Source organism: Chrysochloris asiatica, unplaced genomic scaffold (assembly GCF_000296735.1).
Source record: "Chrysochloris asiatica unplaced genomic scaffold, ChrAsi1.0 scaffold00106, whole genome shotgun sequence".
Taxonomy (NCBI): Eukaryota; Metazoa; Chordata; class Mammalia; order Afrosoricida; family Chrysochloridae; genus Chrysochloris; species Chrysochloris asiatica.
Window position 1 is genome coordinate 1,539,695 of NW_006408624.1, and position 20,202 is coordinate 1,559,896.

The window sequence follows — 20,202 nt, forward strand, 5'->3', positions numbered from 1 at the left end:
CTCTTCAACACTTTCAAAAGATCTGTGCAGCAGGAGACTGGGTGAAGTCACATAATGAGTGCAGAGAGAATTCCAGGAAATTCTAAACTTCAGTGTTTCCATTCTGGCAATCTGAGTAGACACCAGTGATAGAAACTGAGAAGGAGAAGACAGGGAGAAAATCTAGAGTGTTGTGTCCGAGAAGCCAACTGAGTGATATGTTTCAGGAAAGAAAGAGTCATCAACTGGGTTAGATGTTGCTGACAGGTCAAGTAAAATGAGGACTGAGCATTAATTAGTGGGTTTAGGTTTGGCAACATGTTGTTATTGGCTGCAGGTGAGTCGGCCTCCAACTCACGGTGACCCCATGCACAGTAGAACAAAATACTGCCCAATCCTTCTTCATCCCCACAGCTGCTTGCAGATGGGATCACTGTGTCCCATTGGGTTTTCCTTGACTTTTTTTTTTTGGAAGTAAACACCAGACCTCTCTTCCTAGCCCATCTTAGTCTGAAAGTGCCACTGAAACCAGTTCAGCATCATAGACAGGTGGTGACTATGCCTGAGATGCACTGGCTGGGAATCTAACCCAGGTCTCCTGCAAGAAAAACAAGAATCTTACCACTGAAGTTATACGCCCACATTATTGGCTGTTCTGATGTGGAAAATGGCTTGTCCAATCAGATTCCCTGACTCAGGAAATGTAACAGGGAAATACTAAGAGACTGCAGCAATGAACAATAGGAACCAATGTGGTCTTTTGCATTGCTTTTCTTTTTCCAGCAAACAGTAAAAATAGCTAACCTTTACTGAGTGCTGGCTATGTGCCAAGAACATTATTATGATGCCTATTTTTAAACAGGGAAAGTGGGGCTCAAAAAGTCAAGTAATTTGCCCCAGGTCAATCAGCTGATAAGAAGCTGAGCTGGAATTCAAACCCATCTCATGCATTTAATTACTAAACTGTGCTGCTTCAAAGTAATTAAGGGGAAAGGGTTTTCTATCTATACTTTAGTATGGAACTCATATTTATAAAATACCAACTTGGTGTCTGGGCACTTTATGAAGATGGCACAGGACTGGGCAATATTTCATTCAGATATACATAAGGTTGCCATGACTGGAGCTGAATGGATAGTAACTAACAACAACAGACTTGTGTTTCCATATGTTTTCTCACTGAACCATCAGAAAACCCCTATAAGTAAAATATGACTACTATTATCATTTAACAGATGAGAAATGGAGGTAATGAGGTAAGGTGTCTTGCTATTGGTCACACAGGGTAGAGATGGTGGGGGCAGAATTCCAATCCAAATCAGCACTAAGGCTTTGGTTCTGCCTATCACTGGTTTGCCACCATTTGTCTATCAGTTTGTCATACTGTGGTGGTTTTAGTGTTGCTATGGTGCTGGAAGTTAACTAAGTGGTATTTTAAATACCATCAGAGGCACCCAAGGAGGACAGGCTTCAGTGGAGCTTCCAGACCAAGAAAAAGACAGAAGAAGGAGAGACAGACCACTTCTGAAGGGCTAGCCATTGAAACCCTCATGAAGAGCTCACCAGAAGATGAAGCCCTCAGGGTGGAAGGCACTCCAAATATGACTGGGAAAGAGTTGCCTCCTCAAAGTAGTAGTTGTTGTTTTTAGGTGCCATCAATCAGTTCTAATTCACAGCAATCTAATGAACAACAGAATGAAACACTGCCTGGTCCTGAGACATCCTCATGATTGTTGTTATGTTTGAGCCCCTTGTCACTGCCGCTGTGTCAATCCATCCTGTTGGGGGTCTTCCTCTTTTTCACTGACCATCCACTTTTTCAAGCAAGATGTTCTTATCCAGAGACTGGTCGCAACACACATCCAAAGTATGAGAAAAGAAAGTCTCACCATCTTCACTTCTAAGGAGAACTCTGGTTGTACTTCTTCCAAGTACTTTCAATATTCTTCTCCAACACAATAATTCAAACGTATTGATTCTTTTATGGTCTTCCTTCTTCAACTATCAAACTTTCACATGCATATGAGGCAATCAAAATACCTTGGCTTGAGTAAGGCACACCTTCATCCTCAAAGTGACATCTTGGCTCTTTAACACTTTAAAGAGGTCTTTTGCAGCAGATTTGTCCAATTCAATATGCCATTTGATTTCTTGACTGCTGCTTCCATGTGCAATGATTGTGAATCCAAGCAAAATGGAGTCTTTGACAACTTCAATCTTTATTCCATTTATCACGTTGTTATTTATTGGTCCAGTTTTGAGAATTTTTGTTTTCTTTACATTGAGCTGCAATCCATATTGAAGATTGTATTCTTTGATCTTCATCAGTATGTATTTCAAGTCATTTTCTCTCCCAGCAAGTAAGGTTGTTTCATCTGCACATCAGACTGACATGTCATGTTCTTCTTCATATAAACCAGCTTCTCAGATTATTTGTTCAGTATGCAGATTGAGTAAGTATGGAGAAAGGATACAACCCTGACACACACCTTTCTTGATTGCAAACCATTTAGTATTCCTTTGTTCTGTTAGAACGACTGCCCATTGATCTATGTACAGGTTCCTTAAAGTAAAGTTGACCTTAATGGTCCATGAATGGAGCAAAGCTTTAGAGACCTTCATTTGCTGATGAGATAAACTCAAAATGAGAAGAAACATCTTCAAATATCCATTAATAATTAGAACATAAACTGTACTACTTCTGAATCTAGGAAAATTGGAAGCTGTCAAAAATTAAATGGAACACATAAAGATTAATATCCTAGACATTGTTGTCAGTTAAATGTCATCAAGTTGTTTCTGACTCATAGCAACCCTGTATGCGGTTTCTGAGGAATGGCTGTAAACCTTCTGGTTAGGTGTTGTTTGTTGTTAGGTACCATTGAGTCGGTACTGACCCATAGCGACCTTATGCACAGCAGAACGAAACAGTGCCCGATCCTGGGCCAACCTCGCTACTGTTGCCACGCTTGAGTCCATCGATGCTGCCACTTGGCCAATCCAGCTCATCGGGGCTCTTCCTCTTTTTCTCTGACCCTCCAGCTTACCAAACATGGTATCTTTCTCCAGCGACTCCTGACAATATGTCTGAAGTATGAGAGATGAAGTTTGGCCATCTTGGCCTCCAAGGAGCACTCTGGCTGCACTTCTTCCAAAATGGATCTATTGATTCTTTTGGCAGCCCGTGGCACTTTTAATATTCTCCTCCAACACCATAACTCAAAAGCATCAGTTCTTCTACAGTCTTCCTTATTCACTGTCCAGTTTTCACATGCATATAAGGTTATTGAAAACACCATGGCTTGGGTGAGGCACACCTCAGTAGTCCAGTGCATATCCTACAGTACCACACCAGGACTCCATTCTAGGTATTAGTGAGCTGAAATGGACTGGTACTGGCCTTTTTTAATTGGCTAATCCTATGAGTTATGCTGGGAACTGGAATGCCATAGCATTCATTGTCAAAAAGAGCATTTCAAGATGTTTTTGAAATACAATCCTATGCATGCTCAACCTTGGAACAGCAGGGATCTGTGATACAGGGACTGAGTCTTAGTCTGAAGAGGGGAAATAATACTAGAATGTTTGTCTTATGAATATTGGGGGGTTTTTTACTACTATTGTAAAATAGACACTTAAGTGGGATAGAAAGGAATGTCGGGAAGCATGATTACAGAAAGCTTGTAAACCCATTTTCAGCCTATAACTGATTGGAATACCTAAAAGGGGTTCTAGAACTTACCCAGTGAAATAGGCCTCTTGCAGAGCCTTTGTAGTGTATAGGATTTTAGGTAGAATCCCGAGCCCCATGCAGAACCTTATGAGGTGGGTCATTCCCACTAGCAAGGACAAGCAGACCAGTCTGGAACAGCTAGAGCAACAGAAGATACAGCTTCAAAGAAAGATCATCAGGAAAAACCCAAAACAAAAATGGTAGTATGGTTGGCTACTACAAGAATCAGCAAGTTGTTTGCTGGGAAGCCATCAAGACAAGCAATCAAGTCCCTTCAGGACAAACCCCCCTCAATGACTGAAACTCAAAGGGAAAACATTAGCAGGCATGTAAGCTTGCTGGTGACCACATTGGTCTACTGGTGAGTGAAAGAGGGAGAAAGGCAGCAATGAAGAAATGGGCTGAGTTCAACCCCAGTCCATTGACTCCTGTTGACCTGGAGATGAGAGAGAGACGAGGAAGGGGTGGTTGGTCTGAAGTGTGGTGAGACCTGGGGCACCTGAACCCAAGGACAAGGGCATAGCCAAAGAGGGTTACAGCTGAGAGTGAAGCATCTAGCTGATAAGAAGTGAGGGGAGATGCACAAGAACACCCAAACTTGCAGACCATACCCATTTGACTTAGCCTCGATGGCTTGATGATCAGAACTCGACTAGAGGTAAATTGCTACAGTTTGATGAACTTGGCTTATACTCATGGAGGTAGTAGCTCAAAATACCAACAGAGAGGGAAGGAGTCTTCACATCAAGTATCAATGCTATCTCCTTTGTATACAGGGTAGATAGGGATGAGCAACTTAGACACTGGCTACCTAAAATGAGCGAATGATAAAGGAATGAAATGACTGGCTTACAAGTTTTCAAGAGGGAGTTTAGTTTAAGACTGTATAGGGGAACATAAAATCCCCACTAAATAGTTTTCATCTTGTCTAGATGCGTCTGGTGAAACGAGATGGGAATAAGATTCTTATGATTCAATAGTGAGTAATTGTTATTATGACTAATTGCAACTGTCACAACTGTAAAGGTGGAAGTTTTGTAACAAAATGAGGGTGTAGTTAATCTTACAGTCCAGAAACAAAGGACCCTAGGACCATCAAGGGAGAAGAGCACAGCAGAATGCAGGACCCTATCGGAGAAGCAGCGACACCAGAGATGGAGGCAGAAATGGGAGCAGCTGAGGACTCTAGATTCATGGAAAAAGAGGGACTGAGAGCTGACGGCCAGGAGGCAGGCTTACAGAATGTGCCCTTAGGTGGTTTAAATTATATATCCCTGAGTGTTTTTTTAAAAAAAGAGCTAAAATAAATAGAAAGATATACTGTTAACTGATGGTACATGGAGGGGATTATAATCATTGTAATGAAACAAAAAAAGATGTTTACCTGTGCTTTATTGACTACGTAAAGGCTTTCAATTGTGTGGATCATGACAAGCTATGGACAACATTGTGAAGTATGAGTATTCCGAAACACCTTAATTGTGCTCATGAGGAATCCATACCTGGACCAAGAAGCAGTTGTTCGAACAGAACATGGGAACACTGAATGGTTTAAAATTAAGAAAGGTGTGCGACAAAGTTGTATTCTTTCACCATACTTATTCAACCTGTATACTGAGCAAATAATACAAGAAGCTGGGTTATACCAAGAAAACGTGGCATCAGGATTGGAGGAAGACTCATTAACAATCTGCGATATGCAGATGATACAACCTTGCTTGCTGAAAGTGAACAGGACTTAAAACATTTACTTATGAAGATCAAAGAACACAGCCTTCAGTATGGATTGCCTCTCAATGTAAAGAAAACAAAAATCCTCACCACTGGACCAATAAACAACATTCTTATCAATGGAGAAAACATTGAAGTTGTCAAGAACTTCATTTTTCTTAGATCAACTATCAACACTCATGGAAGCAGCAGTCAAGAAATCAAACGACGTATTGCATTAGGCAAATCTGCTGCACAAGACATTTTTAAAGTGTTAAAGAGCAAAGATGTCAGTTTGAAGACTAAGGTGCGCCCGACCCAAGCCATGGTATTTTCAATAACCACAAATGCATGCAAAAGCTGGACAGTGAATAAGGAAGACCATAGAAGAATTGATGCTTTTGAGTTATGGTGTTGAAGGAGAATATTGAAAGTGCCATGGGCTGCCAAAAGAACCAATAAATCTGTTTTGAAAGAAGGGTAGCCAGTGATGAAATGAAATGCGGATGGGTCTCTTGTGATACAATAGTGAATAATTGTTATCAGGACCACTTATGAGGGTTGGAAATGTGAAGGTAGATGTTTTGTAGCAAGGAAGGGAGTGATTAGCTTTTCAGTCTAGGAGCGTAGGTCCCTGGGACCATCAAGGGAGAAGAGAGGAGAGCAGGACCCTACCCAGAGAAGCAGTGATGCCTGAGATGGAGGCAGAGACGATGAAGTGGAGAGATGGAGCAGTTGAGGACTTTGGACACAGAGAGGGAGAGGGGCTGTGTGCTGACGACCGGGCAATGAAACAATATACAACAGGATGAATGTAAAACTAGTGTTCTCCCATGTAAACTATCACATAATTCACAATAAAACATTTAAAAAAAAAAAAGAAGAAGAAGAAGAAGGGCAGCCAGAGTGCTCCTTGGAGGCCAAGATGGCCAAACTTTGTCTCTCATGCTTCAGACATATTGTCAGGAGGGACCAGTCGCTGGAGAAGGATATCATGTTTGGTAAGGTGAAGGGTCAGATAAAAAGAGGAAGACCCCCCAACGAGATGGATTGGCCAAGTGGCAGCATCGATGGACTCAAGCATAGCAACAGTGGTGAGGTTGGCCCAGGATTGGGTACTGTTTCATTCTGCTGTGCATAAGGTCTCTATGGGTCAGTAACAACTCGATGGCACCTAACAGCAACAATAACAATGAAACAAAGTATATAATTTGTTGAATGTAAAACTCATGATCTGCCCTGTAAACTTTCACTCAATTCACAATAAAATCTTTATAATACAGAAAGAAAGAAATACAATCCTGACTGTGATAATATCCATAGGCCTATAGAGAGAATCAGTAAATATGACTATTGTTGGTGTTGTTCAATGCTGTTGAGTCAATTCCAACTCATAGCGACCCTGTGTAACGTTTCTGAGGAGCAGCTGGTGAGTTTCAACCACCAACCTTGTGGTTCAAACTGATCTTGAGGTCCAGTGCATTGATAATTATTGGTGATTGGAATGTAAGAGAAACAAAGAGAAGGGATCAGTAGTTGAATAATACAGCCTTGGTGATAAAATGATGCTAAAGATATTTTTAGAATTTAGCAAGCTAAATGACATATTCCTTGCAAATACAGCTTTCCAACAGCATTGATAGTGACTATAGATAGACCTGTAGCTCACCAAATGGAATACACATGAATCGAACTGATTACATCTGTGCTAAGAGATGATAGAGAAGCTCAGTATCACTATCCAGGGGATATGGAACAGACCATCAATTACTCTTTTGCAAGTTCTGACTGAAGTTGAAGACAATTTTTAAAGTATACAATAACTAAAATATGGCCTTCATTTATCCCACCTGTATTTAAAAACCATCTCAAGAACAGAATTGATGTATTATACACTAATGACTGAAGACCAGAGGAGATGTGGGTTACATCAAGAATATCATGCATGGAGAAGGCAAAAGGTCATTAAAAAGACATGAATTAAAGAAAAAACCAAAATGGGTATCAGAAGATACCCTGAAAACTGCTCTTAAGATGCTAAAGTGAGTGGAAATGAGGAAGTCAAAGAGCTGAACAGAAAATGTCAAAGGGCAGCTAGAGAAGACAAAGTTAAGTGTTATAATAAAGTATACAAAGACCTGCAATTTGAAAATCAAAAGGGAAGAATACACTCAGCATTTCTCAAGTTAAAAGAACTAAAGAAAAAAGTGAAGCCTCTGATTGCAATATTGAAGGATTCCATGGGCAAAATGTTGAATGAAGCAGGAAGCATCAACAGAAGATGGAAGGAACATACGGAGTCATTGTACCAAAAAAAAGTTCAATGTTCAATGTTCAACTAATCCAAGAGGCAGCATTTGATCAAAAACCAATGATTCTGAAGAAAGAAGTCCAAGGTGCACTGAAGGCATTGGCCAAAAAAACAACAAGACTCTAGGAATTGACAGAATACACACTGAAATGTTTCAACAAACTGATGCAGCACTGGAAGCATTCATTCATTTATACCAAAAAATTTGGAAGGCCAGTCAATTGGAAGAGATCCATATTTGTGCCCATTCCAAACAAAGGTGACCCAACAGAATGCAGAAATCATCAAACTATGTCATTACTATCACATGCAAGTAAAATTTTGCTTAAAATTATTTAAAAACAATTGCAGCAGTATATTGACACGGAGTGTCAGAAATTCAAGCCAGATTCAGAAGAGGATGTGGAACAAGGGATATCATTGCTAACATCAGATGGATCTTGGCTGAAAGCAGAGAATACCAGAAAGATGTTTATTTGTGCTTTACTGAGTATGCAGAAGTATTCAACTATATGGATCATAACATTGAGAAAAATGGGAATTCTAGAATACATAATTGTGCTCATGAGGAACTTATACATAGACCAAGAGGTTCTGGTTAGAACATAGCAAAGGGATGCTGAATGGTTTAAAATCAGAAAAGATGTGTGTCAGGGTTGTATCCTTTCACCAACCTTATTCCATCTATACGTTGAGCAAATGATCTAAAAAACGGAGTTATATGAAGAAAAAATGTGGCATCAGGATTGGAGGAAGAATCATCAACAAACTGAGATATGCAAATGATACAACCTTGCTTTCAGGAAATGTGGACTTGAAATATTTACTGATGAATATCAAAGAATACAACCTTCAGTAGAGATTGCACCTCAATGTAAAGAAAATTAGAACCATTACAACTAGACCAATAAATAACTTCATAATAAATGGAGAAAAGATTGAAGCTGTCAAAGACTTCATTTTGCTTGGATCTACAAACAACACTCATGGAAGCAGCAGTCAAGAAATCAAATCTACTGTAGAGTGTTAAAGAGCCAAGATGTCACTTTGAGGACTTAAGTGAACTTGACCCAGCCAAGATATTTTCAATTACCACATATGCATGTGAAAGTTGAACAATGAGTAAGGAAGACTTCAGAAGAACTGAAGCATTTGAAATACAGTATTGATGTATACTATAGGAGAAGAATATTGACAGTACTAGGGACTGCCAGAGAACAAACAAATCTGTGTTGGAAGAAATACAGCCAGAACTCTCCTTAGAAATGAAGATGGAGAGACTTCATCTCTTGTACTTTGGACATATTGTCAGGAAGGACCAATTTCTTGAGAAGGACAACATTCTTGGTAAAGTGTAGAGTCAGGGAAAAAGAAGAAACACCCTGAGATAAACCGACACAGTTAGCAACAGTTGTTGTTGTTGTTGTTAAGTGCCATCGAGTCGGTTCCGACCCATAGCAACCCTGTACAGGGTTTCCGAGGGTGTAAATCTTTATAGGAGTAGAAAGCAACAGTGGCCTCTAACGTAACAGTTCTGCAGATGGCACAGGATTGCTTCAGCAATGTTTGATTCTGTTATGCCTGAGATCACTGTTGAGTCAGAACCAACTCAAGGACACCTAACAACAGCAACAATCCCTTGTGTGTATAGAGCAACCCCTCCTTTTGCATGGAGGGTGGGCTAGGGGTAGGCTGGGAGCAATCAAGCCAAACGAGGGCTGGGGAACCTCAGAAAAGAGATGCTGCTTTTATATACTCATCACTTTGAGGGAATTTAGCAAGTTTTAACGATGTGATTCTCTGAGACCCTCAAACCCAGAGTCTGCACCAGGAATCCTGAGGCAGCCTTCGCAGCCACCTTGGAACCGGACCTGAGCTGTCTATATTTAAGAAAGTCCTTTGATTCTTTAGGCCTATGCCCAGTATTGACAGAACCCCTCTTCCTGGCAATTCCTTCAGGTATCCATGGCCTCTTCTTACCTGTCCGGTGGTGAGGGAACGGGTATAGCCAGGGATGGAGCTCCTGGGGTGGATCCGGGGTGGGACACAGCAGCTGGGAAAGGTTGAGATTCTAAAGTTAGAACAGGGTTCAACCAGCACTGGGGCCCTAAACAGGTAGAGGTCTCCTCAGGGTACCTAAAGAGATTCCCCCAATGAAACACTTAGAAAGGGGCCATCACCTAGAACCTCCCTAACAAGGGACAGAGTGAGACAACCCTCTCCAAAGGCTCCCCAGTCTACACACTCTCCTGCAAGGAAGGATCCATTATAAACTTCTCTCATCCACCCCCACTACTCCACTGCCCCGCCCCATCCTTACTTGATCCGGGCCTGGTCCACACTGGAGGAGCGGCGGGTGGTGAAGCGCCGGGCAACTGCTTTGGGAGATGTCTTGGGGCTGCCATCCGAGTCTCCACTCTCCTCATCCCCCATGGCTTTGATGTAACTGCCGCTCCGCATCCTGCGGCAGGGGATCTCTCCATCCTTTCCACCAGTTGGGTAGCCCCCCCAGTCATCTTGCGGCACCTGTGGGAACAGAGACCTCTGTCTCTCAAAACCCACTCCTACTAAATCTAAACACCAGTACCCCAGAACCCTCTTTCCCCACTGCCACTACGATGTGCCGTTCTCGGGCCACGTCCAGAAACATGCAGTCGTAGAATCAAAAGAGGTCTCAAGCCATGCTCTCCATAATGTACTATGGAGTTGGTTCCAATTCACAGTGACCCTGTATAGGGTTTCTGAAGAGTGGCTGGTGAGCTTGAACTGCCAACCTTGCAGTTCAAACCGACCTTGCAGTCTAGTACATGAACCCACCGCACCACACCAGGACTCCAGCCACCTCCACAGACCTTTTGCCACCTAGGTAGTCTAGAGGGCAAGCATACCAGGTGCCAAGAAGTTGAAGATTAGAGGTCATAGTGACCTGGAGCAATCCCACCCTCAGCAAGCTGACCTCAGTCACCTTTCACCCTCCTCTCCTTCATCCCTATAACCTGCTTACATTCCAATTCCTCCAACTACCGCCTCCCTTCTTGTGAAGGGCCACGGAGGATTCTAAGCAAGGAGATGTCATCAGATTCGTTACAGAAAAAGCACTCCAACAGTCCAAGCAGAGGATGGATTGCAGAGGGCCAGGAGCAGGGCAGAACTCAAGTGGTGGCAGGGAGACCAATTAGGAGGTGGCTGCTGTTATCCAGGCAAGAAATGACAAGGACTAAATTAAGACAATGACAATGAGGGGGTTGAGAGGGAGATGGAAATGAAAGATGTTAAGGAGTTTCAGTAAGCTTGATTAGACGTAGGGGGTGAGGGGGTGGGGAGGAATTGAGGATGACTGGTAGGTTTTTGGCTAAGGACCTGGAGGATGGTGCTATTGCTTACTGAGCCATAGAATTCCAGAGAAATTGGTCTTGGGGAAAAGGTAATGGGCTCGGGGTTGAGTGTCTTGAGTTTGGCATGGAACTGTTGAGTAGGTGGTTGGGTATTTGGTTCTGGAGCTCAGTGGGAAGATCTGGGCTGGAGGTAGATATGTGGGAGTCATGGATGGCAACTGAATCCATAGGAGTGAATGAGACAGCCCGGGAGGAAGAAGAAAGATCAGGGAAAGGATTCACTGACATTTAACGCAGGACTAGCAAAGAAAGGAAGAGGAACCTATGAAGTTACTTGAAAAGGAGTAGGCAGAGGGGTAGGAGGAAGACAGGAGAAATCCATGTCATAGAAATAGGAGATATTTTGTGATTAAAGGAGTCAATAATGTCAAATGCCACAGTGCATTCAGAGGTTAGTGATTCGGGCTTGGGAGTTAGATAGACTCATATTCAAATTCTGGCCTCAACACTTGCTCAAGTCAGATGAACTTGAGCAAAATCGATTGACCTGCAAGCCTCAGTTTCCTCATCTGAAAACAGTACTGATAAGTATGCATATAAGGTTGGTGGGAAGGGGAAATGAGTCAATACAAAGTGCCCAGCACACAGCAAGTGCTTAATAAATGTTAACTATTATTATTATAGGGAGCCCAGTGGCTCCATATGATAAACACTGGACTGTGAGCCACAGGGTATGTGGTTCAAGCCTGCCAGCTGCTCCATGGGAGAAAGATGAGGCTTTCTGCTCCTGCAACAATTAAAAACCTCGAACTGACTTGACGGCACTTAGCAACAACAACATTATTATTGTAAGCACTGAAAGGTATCTTTTGAGGATAGTTCTCAGGAGGCCATTAGTAGCCACTGCCAGAGCATTTCCAAAAAGAGGGAAGAATGAAGGGAAGTGAAAAAGTAGAGTTTATACTTTAAGAAATTCGGTATAAAGAAAAGATAGAAGATAAAAGGAAGGATTTTTTAGGATAGAAGAGACTTGTACGTGTTTTCCAGATAAGGGAAAGAATGCAACAAATATAAAGATGGTCTTTAGATGCAGAGGTCGGAGAGGACAGGCCATGGATGGAGGAAGTCCTGAGGAGATGATCTCCAAGCCCTGGTGGTGGTTTCATCTTGGCATTTCCTCTGAGCCAGGAGGGAAAAAGGTAATGGGTACTGGGGATCTAGACAAGTCGATAGGTGTGCTGACAAGAAGTTGAAGACTGAGATGACTGGCCCACACTCTGAAGAGGAGTAAGTGCATGGGGAGAGGGCTAGGGAAGAGCATCAGCTATAAAGAACAGGCTATGTGAGGTCAGAATGAGGGCTCTGGGAGGAGTCAGGGCTCAGGGAAAGTGTAGAGTTCACGGGAAACATATGAGACTCTGGAAATGGGGCTAAGTGAGGAGACAGAGAGAATGGGAATCAGAAATGGGATTGGGCTCTATGAAGGAACCAATGCAAGGAATGGGGCTGCATGGAAAAACCTAGAGTGAGGCACAGGCCTCTCAGTAAGGAAAGAGACAAGAGTACAGAAAACGTACAGGACCCTATAAAGGAACAAGCAAGAGCTCAGGGTAAATATGGGGGTTCAAGAAGAGAGGGGGCTGATGGAAGGCTGAGGTCCAGTGAGGAAAACAAGGTCTCAACAAAGAGGTTGAGAATTCAACAAAGAAGCCTGGTCTGATGGAGCCAGCCTCCCCTGCATACCAGGAGAGCAGATGACTGTCTGGACGGCCCCTGCAGCCCCTTGTTCTCTCCCATATTGACCCAGACTTCCCAGTTCTAAGATGCTCTGAAACCCAGACTCTAGATGGATCAGTCCCCTTCCCCATACTCTACAGAGAAGAGCCAAAGGCAGGCAGCGCGAGGCAAGCCAGCAGATGGGACAGCCAGGGCATGCTCTGCCACACTGCAGGGTTCCCAATCCATAGGCACTGCAGAGCTCCTTGCTACTCTGCAGGGCACTGTGAGGGGAATGTTAAGAAGGAAGCCCCCAGAGGTCACAGCAGCCCTGGAGAAGCAGCAGGGAGCAGCGGAGTGACACTGAGGCTCTAGGGCTGGCAAGAGCTCAATGAGAGGGGTGAAGGGGTAGTGGTTCCCTAGCTGGACCCACCCTTCTGGGAATCTCCAATTCCCAACTTCTAGCACATCCCTATCCAGGGAGGGTACAATCTAAGGCCAACTCAGAAATCCGAAATCCTAGAAATCTCCAACCTCCCCTCTGTCTCCCATCGCTTCCAGCTTCCACGGGGCACTGTATACTCCCTTGAGTTTTCATTGAGGTACCCAGGAAAGCCCTACTGAGAGCAACTTACCAGAAAAGCCAGTAACACCCAAAAGACAGCAATGAGTACATGTAGTTTTGATTCTCCATACCTTTGAGTATGCTGTGGTTTCTTCCAAGAATACCATTATTAATCCACTCTTAAACTTGCTAACTCCTTCTCCAACTAGAAACCATTCCTAGCCACCTTCTCCCCAGGCAGATGAGATACCTTCTCTTTGCTTCCATATGATAGACTCTCTTCTATCATAACCCCACCACACTGCATCCTTTTGTGTTTACCTGTCTATCCCTTCCTGAGATGTGAGCTCATCACAAGGAGTACCTGTGTCTTCCTCTGTGTGTCCACAGTACCCAGGAAACTTGCAGTGAATGAATGGATGTGGGCTAAGTGTGTGGAATGTGGGTTATAGTGATAACCCTAAGTCTGCTGGACCTCCAGATTTTGTATTGACTTTTCCTCCTAAAACTATAGGAGACCTCATGAAAGCATGCCTCAAGAGGGCATGGTAGGGCCTGAAGCAAAAAGAAAAACAGTTAATATTGAGAAGAGTCTCTGATCACCCCCCTCAATAAGGAGATGGTGAGAGGACAGGGGGGAATGGATGAGGTTCGGATGCAGGCTCATAAGAAAGGATCTGAATCCCTCGCCTCACCACAGATGTGGTAAGAGAGGGTGGGGACTGCATCCCAGCCATCACTTGTCCCATCCAACTCCAGGAGGTCCTGCCCTGGTATTGGATATGGTGCTCAGACTTCAGCATGCCCCCCAGCCTAGGAAGACCCACGAGACAGGGTTCCTAGGTGTTCTCTACAGCTTCATAGGCTGTGTTACCACAGGAAACCTAGGATGCAAATCTCCAGCAGAAGAGCTTTTGGAAAGAAGCATGTTTGAAGGTCAGTTTGACTTTCACCTTCAAACTTAGGCTAGACTTCTCAGATTTGAGCAGAAAAAGAGATTTGGAGAAGGCCTCGGGGCCAGAGATGTGTTTCCCAACTGCTAACCTCCAATCTTAAGAGAGGCTATAATCAGACTGCCCTATACTGGCCTGTCCACTCCCAACCCTTAACCTCATTTCCCCACCATCCCCATGAGACAGACTAGACTGTCCTCGACAGCAAGTCAAGAGAAAGTCTTCCTGGCACTGACATATAATGTCAGATTAAAAGGGCCCCTTCATTGCACAAAGGGGAAAACTGAGGCCTCCAAAGAAAGAGAGACTTCTCAGGGTAACACAGTGAGGCCCAGCAGAGCCTCTCTGCCTCCAGAACCTCATTACTTGGACAGCTGGCCCCCATTCAACTCTTCCCACTGTTCCCTGGGTGATAATACTGGTGAGGGCGGAAGACCCAATTCCTCACCTGCAGATAGTGATAAGTCCTGGCTTTGGCCTTGGTCTCTGGACCCAGGAGGCCCTTGCCTGGCCCAGCCCCTGGGTATCCATCCCGGCCCTGGCTGACCATCATGGTATGCCAGGCACTTCGCTTGACTGATTGTCCATCCAGTGACATAGACATGCCAGTGCAGGCAAGACAGCGGCCTTCTGGCCCACCCGAGCGTCCCTTGAAGCTCAAGTCCCGGTAGGACCCATCTGGAGCCTCTAGGCAGAAGGGACCACCAGGCTCCCCAGGGGGCTGCCCGCCCACTAGGAAGCCGCTGTCACTGTCCAAGTTGTCATCGGAGCTCCACCAGCCTGCTGCCTTGGCCTGGTGTCTCCCGTCCCCCTTTCGGTCCTTGCTCTTACTCCTCTTGCTATGCCGGGACTGGTGGTGATGGTGGTGGTGATGGTGATGGTGGTGGTGGGAAGTGTGGGGGCCTCCAGAGCCAGGGCCAGAATAGCTGTCTCCCCCAGAGCCACCTCTTCCCTCAGCCTTGGGCCCATTATAGTCCCGCTTTCCTGGTGCCTCCAGAGAATGGGACTTAGCAAAGAGCTTCTGCACAGAATGAACCAGGTGCCGGATGCGGCTGGGGCTCTCGCTGCGGGCCTCTGGGGTAGTGCCAGACCCCGGTCCTGGCCCAGGCCCAGCCCCTGCTGGACCTCGCTGGTATGGTAGCGTGTGGAAGCCATCTTGTTGAACTGGCAACTGCTTTTCAAACTGGTCCAGGAGGGTGGGAGGCAGGCGGGGGGCACCCTTGCCCTGTGGGTGACCCACACAGTCTTCACAGGTGTCAAAGGGGCCCTGGCCGGGGTACATCCTGGGGAAGGTACTGCTACCCCCCCCAACCCCACCTCCCCCTGACCCTCCCTCAGGACCTACTGATGGCCCCTCACTCAGGCTCAGGGGCCCTTCAGGAGAAAGGTGTCCCAGGCCAGCTCTTGGGGCACAGAAGCGAGGCTCGGTGGAGAAGGCCTCCCCGGAGCCCAGCAAGTACGGGGCCCTGGCAGCTGGGCCCACGTCCATATGCTGCTGGTCAGCAAAGCGGGCTGGGCGGGGATGGCTGCCTCGGTCGCCATGGTAACCCCTCATGGCCTCAGCAAAGCCTCTTCATGGTGTTGGGGGCCAGGCCCCAGGAACCTCCTAAGAAAACAAGGAGAAGGGGATTTGGATTGAACAACAGGCCACTTCACCTAAAACCATCTTTTATTAGGTATTATATTCCTTTAGGTCACGCATGCCTAATTAATAGCAATTAATTATACTGTCTTTCCACAAATGGGCTAAAAAGCTCTTAAAATAGTCATATTAGAAAAAGATACTCACAAGGCCACAAAATAATCCCATCATTCATCAAATGCTGCAAATTTGATAAATATTTATTCACAAGAAGAAATGCCCTCAGCCAAATGGGTTTTTCAAAATCCTTGGATTACCCAAAATGAAAGGATATCCAAATAGATATAAAAACATTCAAAGAAGACAGTCATTAGGTGAAGTAGCTTTTAATAAGCTGACTTTAGGCAAATCGATCCAGAGTTAGCCCCCACCCCATCCCAGCTCCCCAAAATGCAAAGAGTCAGGCCACAGAGTCCCAGTTCCCAGCAGCCAAGACCTAAGCAAACACTGAACTCAAATCTACATATCTAACACTATTCAACCAGAAAACCCCTCCCTCCCTTCCACACCCTGTTCCTTCCATCTGCCTGCAGACTCACACTCCCTCTCTGAGGACTGAGCTAGGAGGGAACGCCTGAGATGACTCCTCTTTCCTCCCCGTTGTTAAGTGCTGTGGAGTCGGTTCCAACTCATAGCGACCCTGTATAGGGTTTCCGAGGAGCAGCTGGTGGGTTTGAACCACTGGCCTTGTGGTTCACAGTCCAGTGCTGACCCACAGAGCCACACCAGGAAGTCTAGATATTCCCCCAATGAAACTTTCCCTTTCACTGCCCCATCATCACCATCATCACCCCACCTTGGAAGCTATCACTTCCCAGTGGAGAGGAGTCATGGAGAGAGAAGGGGAGAGCTGGTCTGAGGCAGCATGTGAAGCCTAAACTGGGATTGGAACCCAGCAGTTCGGCCTCCCAGGAACAGTGGGGCAGCAGGGCATGGAGGTGATAGAGAGAAAGCTTTGGAAGCAGTGCCCCTGGCCACCATCCCAGACATGCCAAGGCTACAGGGCAGAGAAGTCAGCAATCAGGGAGAGCTGCCTCCAATCAGGACTCCAGGAGCTGCCAGGACAAGAGCTAGGAGTACCAGCAGGAGGGACGGGGACTGAGGAGCTGGCAGAAGGCTCCCTTGCTCATCCCAGACCAGGCTCTTAGGCCATCTGCTGATGAGGAGGGGGTGACAGCCTCAACGACTCTGGACAACAGCACCTCAAGTACTCATCTTCCCATCTTCCCTTCCCCCGTCCCCTTACCTCCCCATACCCATTCTGTTTCAGACTGCTTCCAGATTCTTCCTGCGCACAGCTCACTTTATTCCTATTATTTCTCAAGCACTTGCTTTATGCCAGATACTGTACATACCTCTCTAGCCCCATTGAAATCCTAAGGTGGAGGTATTATCTACCTTCTGCCATGGAAAAATTGAGGCTCAAAATGGTGAAGTCACAAGGCCAGTAAGTGGGTGAGTCACTCTGAGTTAAGATTCAAAGCAAGTTGTCCTGACTCAAGAGCCTGAATCAAACCCCCATCTCCCACACCACTCACCATCCAGGGTGCCCCATCCTTGGTGTCAGGGTCTCCACCACCAGCAGAATCCTAACTTCAGAAGGCTCAGGACCACTGGCTCCTGACAGAAAGAAAAGGATGGTAAGCAAAGGGAGGGAGAACAAGGTTCTCCCATAGTCCTCAGAGGACTAGTCTCTGGCCCTGACAGTCTCCCTTCCCAACCTCCCAAACTAGAACTGATTGGATCCCCCATGATGCAGTGCCTTTGGATCCCCAGGGAAATGAAGTTAGCTTCATTATTCAAATGCATGCAAATTAGCTTACAGGTTGGACTACCTCCAACTGCAGGTATCTGTGTGATCTGTCCACGAAGCTGAGCCACTGCAATTTCACTGCCCTTAAATATGATTCCATTCCACCAACATTTGTTAGTAGCTACCATGTGCAAGACACTGAGTAAGATATGTATAGTGATGATTTACGTGTGGTCCCCATCTTTAAGGGACTTATTATAGTCTAACAAGGAAATCCTCTCATGCGACAGAGCTGTTTTAGGTTCCATATTTTTTGCACAAGCTATTCCTACAATCTTCCTCCACCTAGCCCCAAGCCCTTTGTCTGGTTAACACCTACTTATATTAAGCCTTACCTTCTCTCAAAGATTTTCTAGACTCTTATTCTGGTGATATCTCTCCACTTGGCTTCCCAAATACTACAGTTTTCTTTCCATTAAAGTAACTATTATAATGCATTGAAATTTGTCTGATTCAACTAGAATGTGGTCCCCTAATGGTAAAACCAAGTCCCATTTAGCTCTAGATCTCCAGCACCCAATTCAGGCCTTTGTCCAGAGAAGGTCCTTAATAAATGTTCACCAAGTAGATGAATGAATAGCCATGCTTTGAAGGGGTACCAAAGTATTAGACTAGTTCAGAAAAACGTTAAGACCATATCCAACAGGGGGAAATCAAGGAAGACTTCCCCTTGGAAAGTGTGTGTGAGATTGAGTACAAGATGGCTGTGTGGTTCCACAGATGAAAGTGGAAGGGAGAAAACAACAGGCACAAAGACAAGAAGGATATAAGAAATATGGAGGAATGGGCTGAGAGAGTTCCAGCAGACAAGAGTTAGGGTTTGGCAAATACTGAAGAAAGGAGAGAGTGAGGGAGACAGAAAGGAAGATGACTCTGAAGTTAGCAGCAGCCGTGACTGGAAAACTAATGATGCCATTGTTATAGTCACCGGAAAGTCAGGAAGAAAAGCTAGCTTTGCGGGTGTGATAGTTAATGTAATGTGTCAACTTGGCTAGGCCATCCTTCTCAGTATTATGTAACGCTCTTCCATTTTGTGATCTGATATGAGGGGAGTTTCCTTGGGGTGTGGCTTGCATCAAAGGTATATATGGATGTTCTAGCAAAGCTCTCTCTCTCTCTCTCTCTCTTGATCCTGTATCCAACTCATCATCCTCTGACCTCTGGTTCTTGGGACATGAGTCAGCAACCTGCCACCTGATCTGTCAAGTTTGGGTTCATCAGCCCCTGCAACTATGTGAGTCAGGAGAAGCCTCCGGCCTAATGCCTGACCCATGGAGTTAGGACTTGCCAGCGACCACAGCCCCACAATGGGTGAGCCATTTCCTTTATATAAACCTCTCTATCTTGGTACGGCTCCTTGGAAACCCTATACAGGGTTGCTATGTGTTGGAATCGACTTAACAGCACTTAACAACAACAACAATCTTGGTGTGGCACTGTAAGATAAACATTGGACAGCTAACCATAAGGTCAGTGATACAAACCCACCACCCGCTCCTTAGAAACTATATACAAGGTCTCTATGAATCAGACCTGATATAATGGCACTTAACAACATACATATATTTACGTATATGTATATATTTTGTTTTGTTGTGCATAGGGTTGCTATGAGTCAGAACCAGCTCAATGGCACCTAACAACAACAACAATGTATATGGACTTCTGGTGGATTGTAGGATTCGCACTGGACTGCAAGCCACGAGGTCAGCAATTCAAACTCTATACAGAGTCGCTATGAGTTGGAACCGACTTTGTTGTTGTTGTTAGGTGCCATCGAGTCGGCACCGACTCATAGCGACCTTATGCACAGCAGAACGAAACAATGTCCAATCCTGGGCCAACCTCACTACAGTTGCCACACTTGAGTCCATCGATGCTGCTACCTGGCCAATCCATCTCGTTGGGGGTCTTCGTCTTTTTCTCTGACCCTCCACCTTACCAAACATGATATGCTTCTCCAGCAACTGTTCCCTGCTGACAATATGTCCAAAGCACGAGAGACAACTAGACAGCATTTAACAACATCAACACTATATGCATATGTTGTTGTTGTTGTTGTTAAGTGCCGTCGAGTCGGTTCCGACCCATAGCGTATATGTATGTTGATATATATTTGTATATACAGCTCACAGGCTTTGCTCCTCTAAAGATCCCAGCCTAAGACAGGGAGCATGATTAATAGTAGTGGAAGAGATGCAGTCAGACATCAGGAAGAACTTCCTGACCCTGAGAAATGTAAGACAATGACTAAGATTGTGGACTCTCCTGGAAATCTTCCATAGAGCAAAGGGTGAGTTATGCCTAGCTCCTAGCTTCAGCTCACCCTGTGTCCTAGTCTAGAGAAGCTGCTGGTTATCTTGCCTGGAGGGAGACTGGGATGAACTCACAGTTACCAATAGCCTTGCCTGATTCTAAATGACAATTATTCTCCTATGGCCTTCT

The 20,202-nt window shown here is 45.1% G+C and overlaps 1 protein-coding gene across 1 annotated transcript in view; it reads right to left on the reverse strand.

The window, feature by feature from the left end:
* DLGAP3 (discs, large (Drosophila) homolog-associated protein 3) overlaps positions 1-15,857 on the reverse strand; it is a 51,209-nt gene extending 35,352 nt beyond the window's left edge. Inside the window, exons 1-3 of the mRNA XM_006867518.1 lie at positions 14,751-15,857; positions 10,054-10,259; positions 9,714-9,786 (exon numbers count right to left, since the gene is read on the reverse strand). Coding sequence (XP_006867580.1) covers positions 9,714-9,786; positions 10,054-10,259; positions 14,751-15,857 — 1,386 coding nt within the window. The remainder of the gene's footprint in view (positions 1-9,713; positions 9,787-10,053; positions 10,260-14,750) is intronic.
* Positions 15,858-20,202: the final 4,345 nt, after the last annotated feature.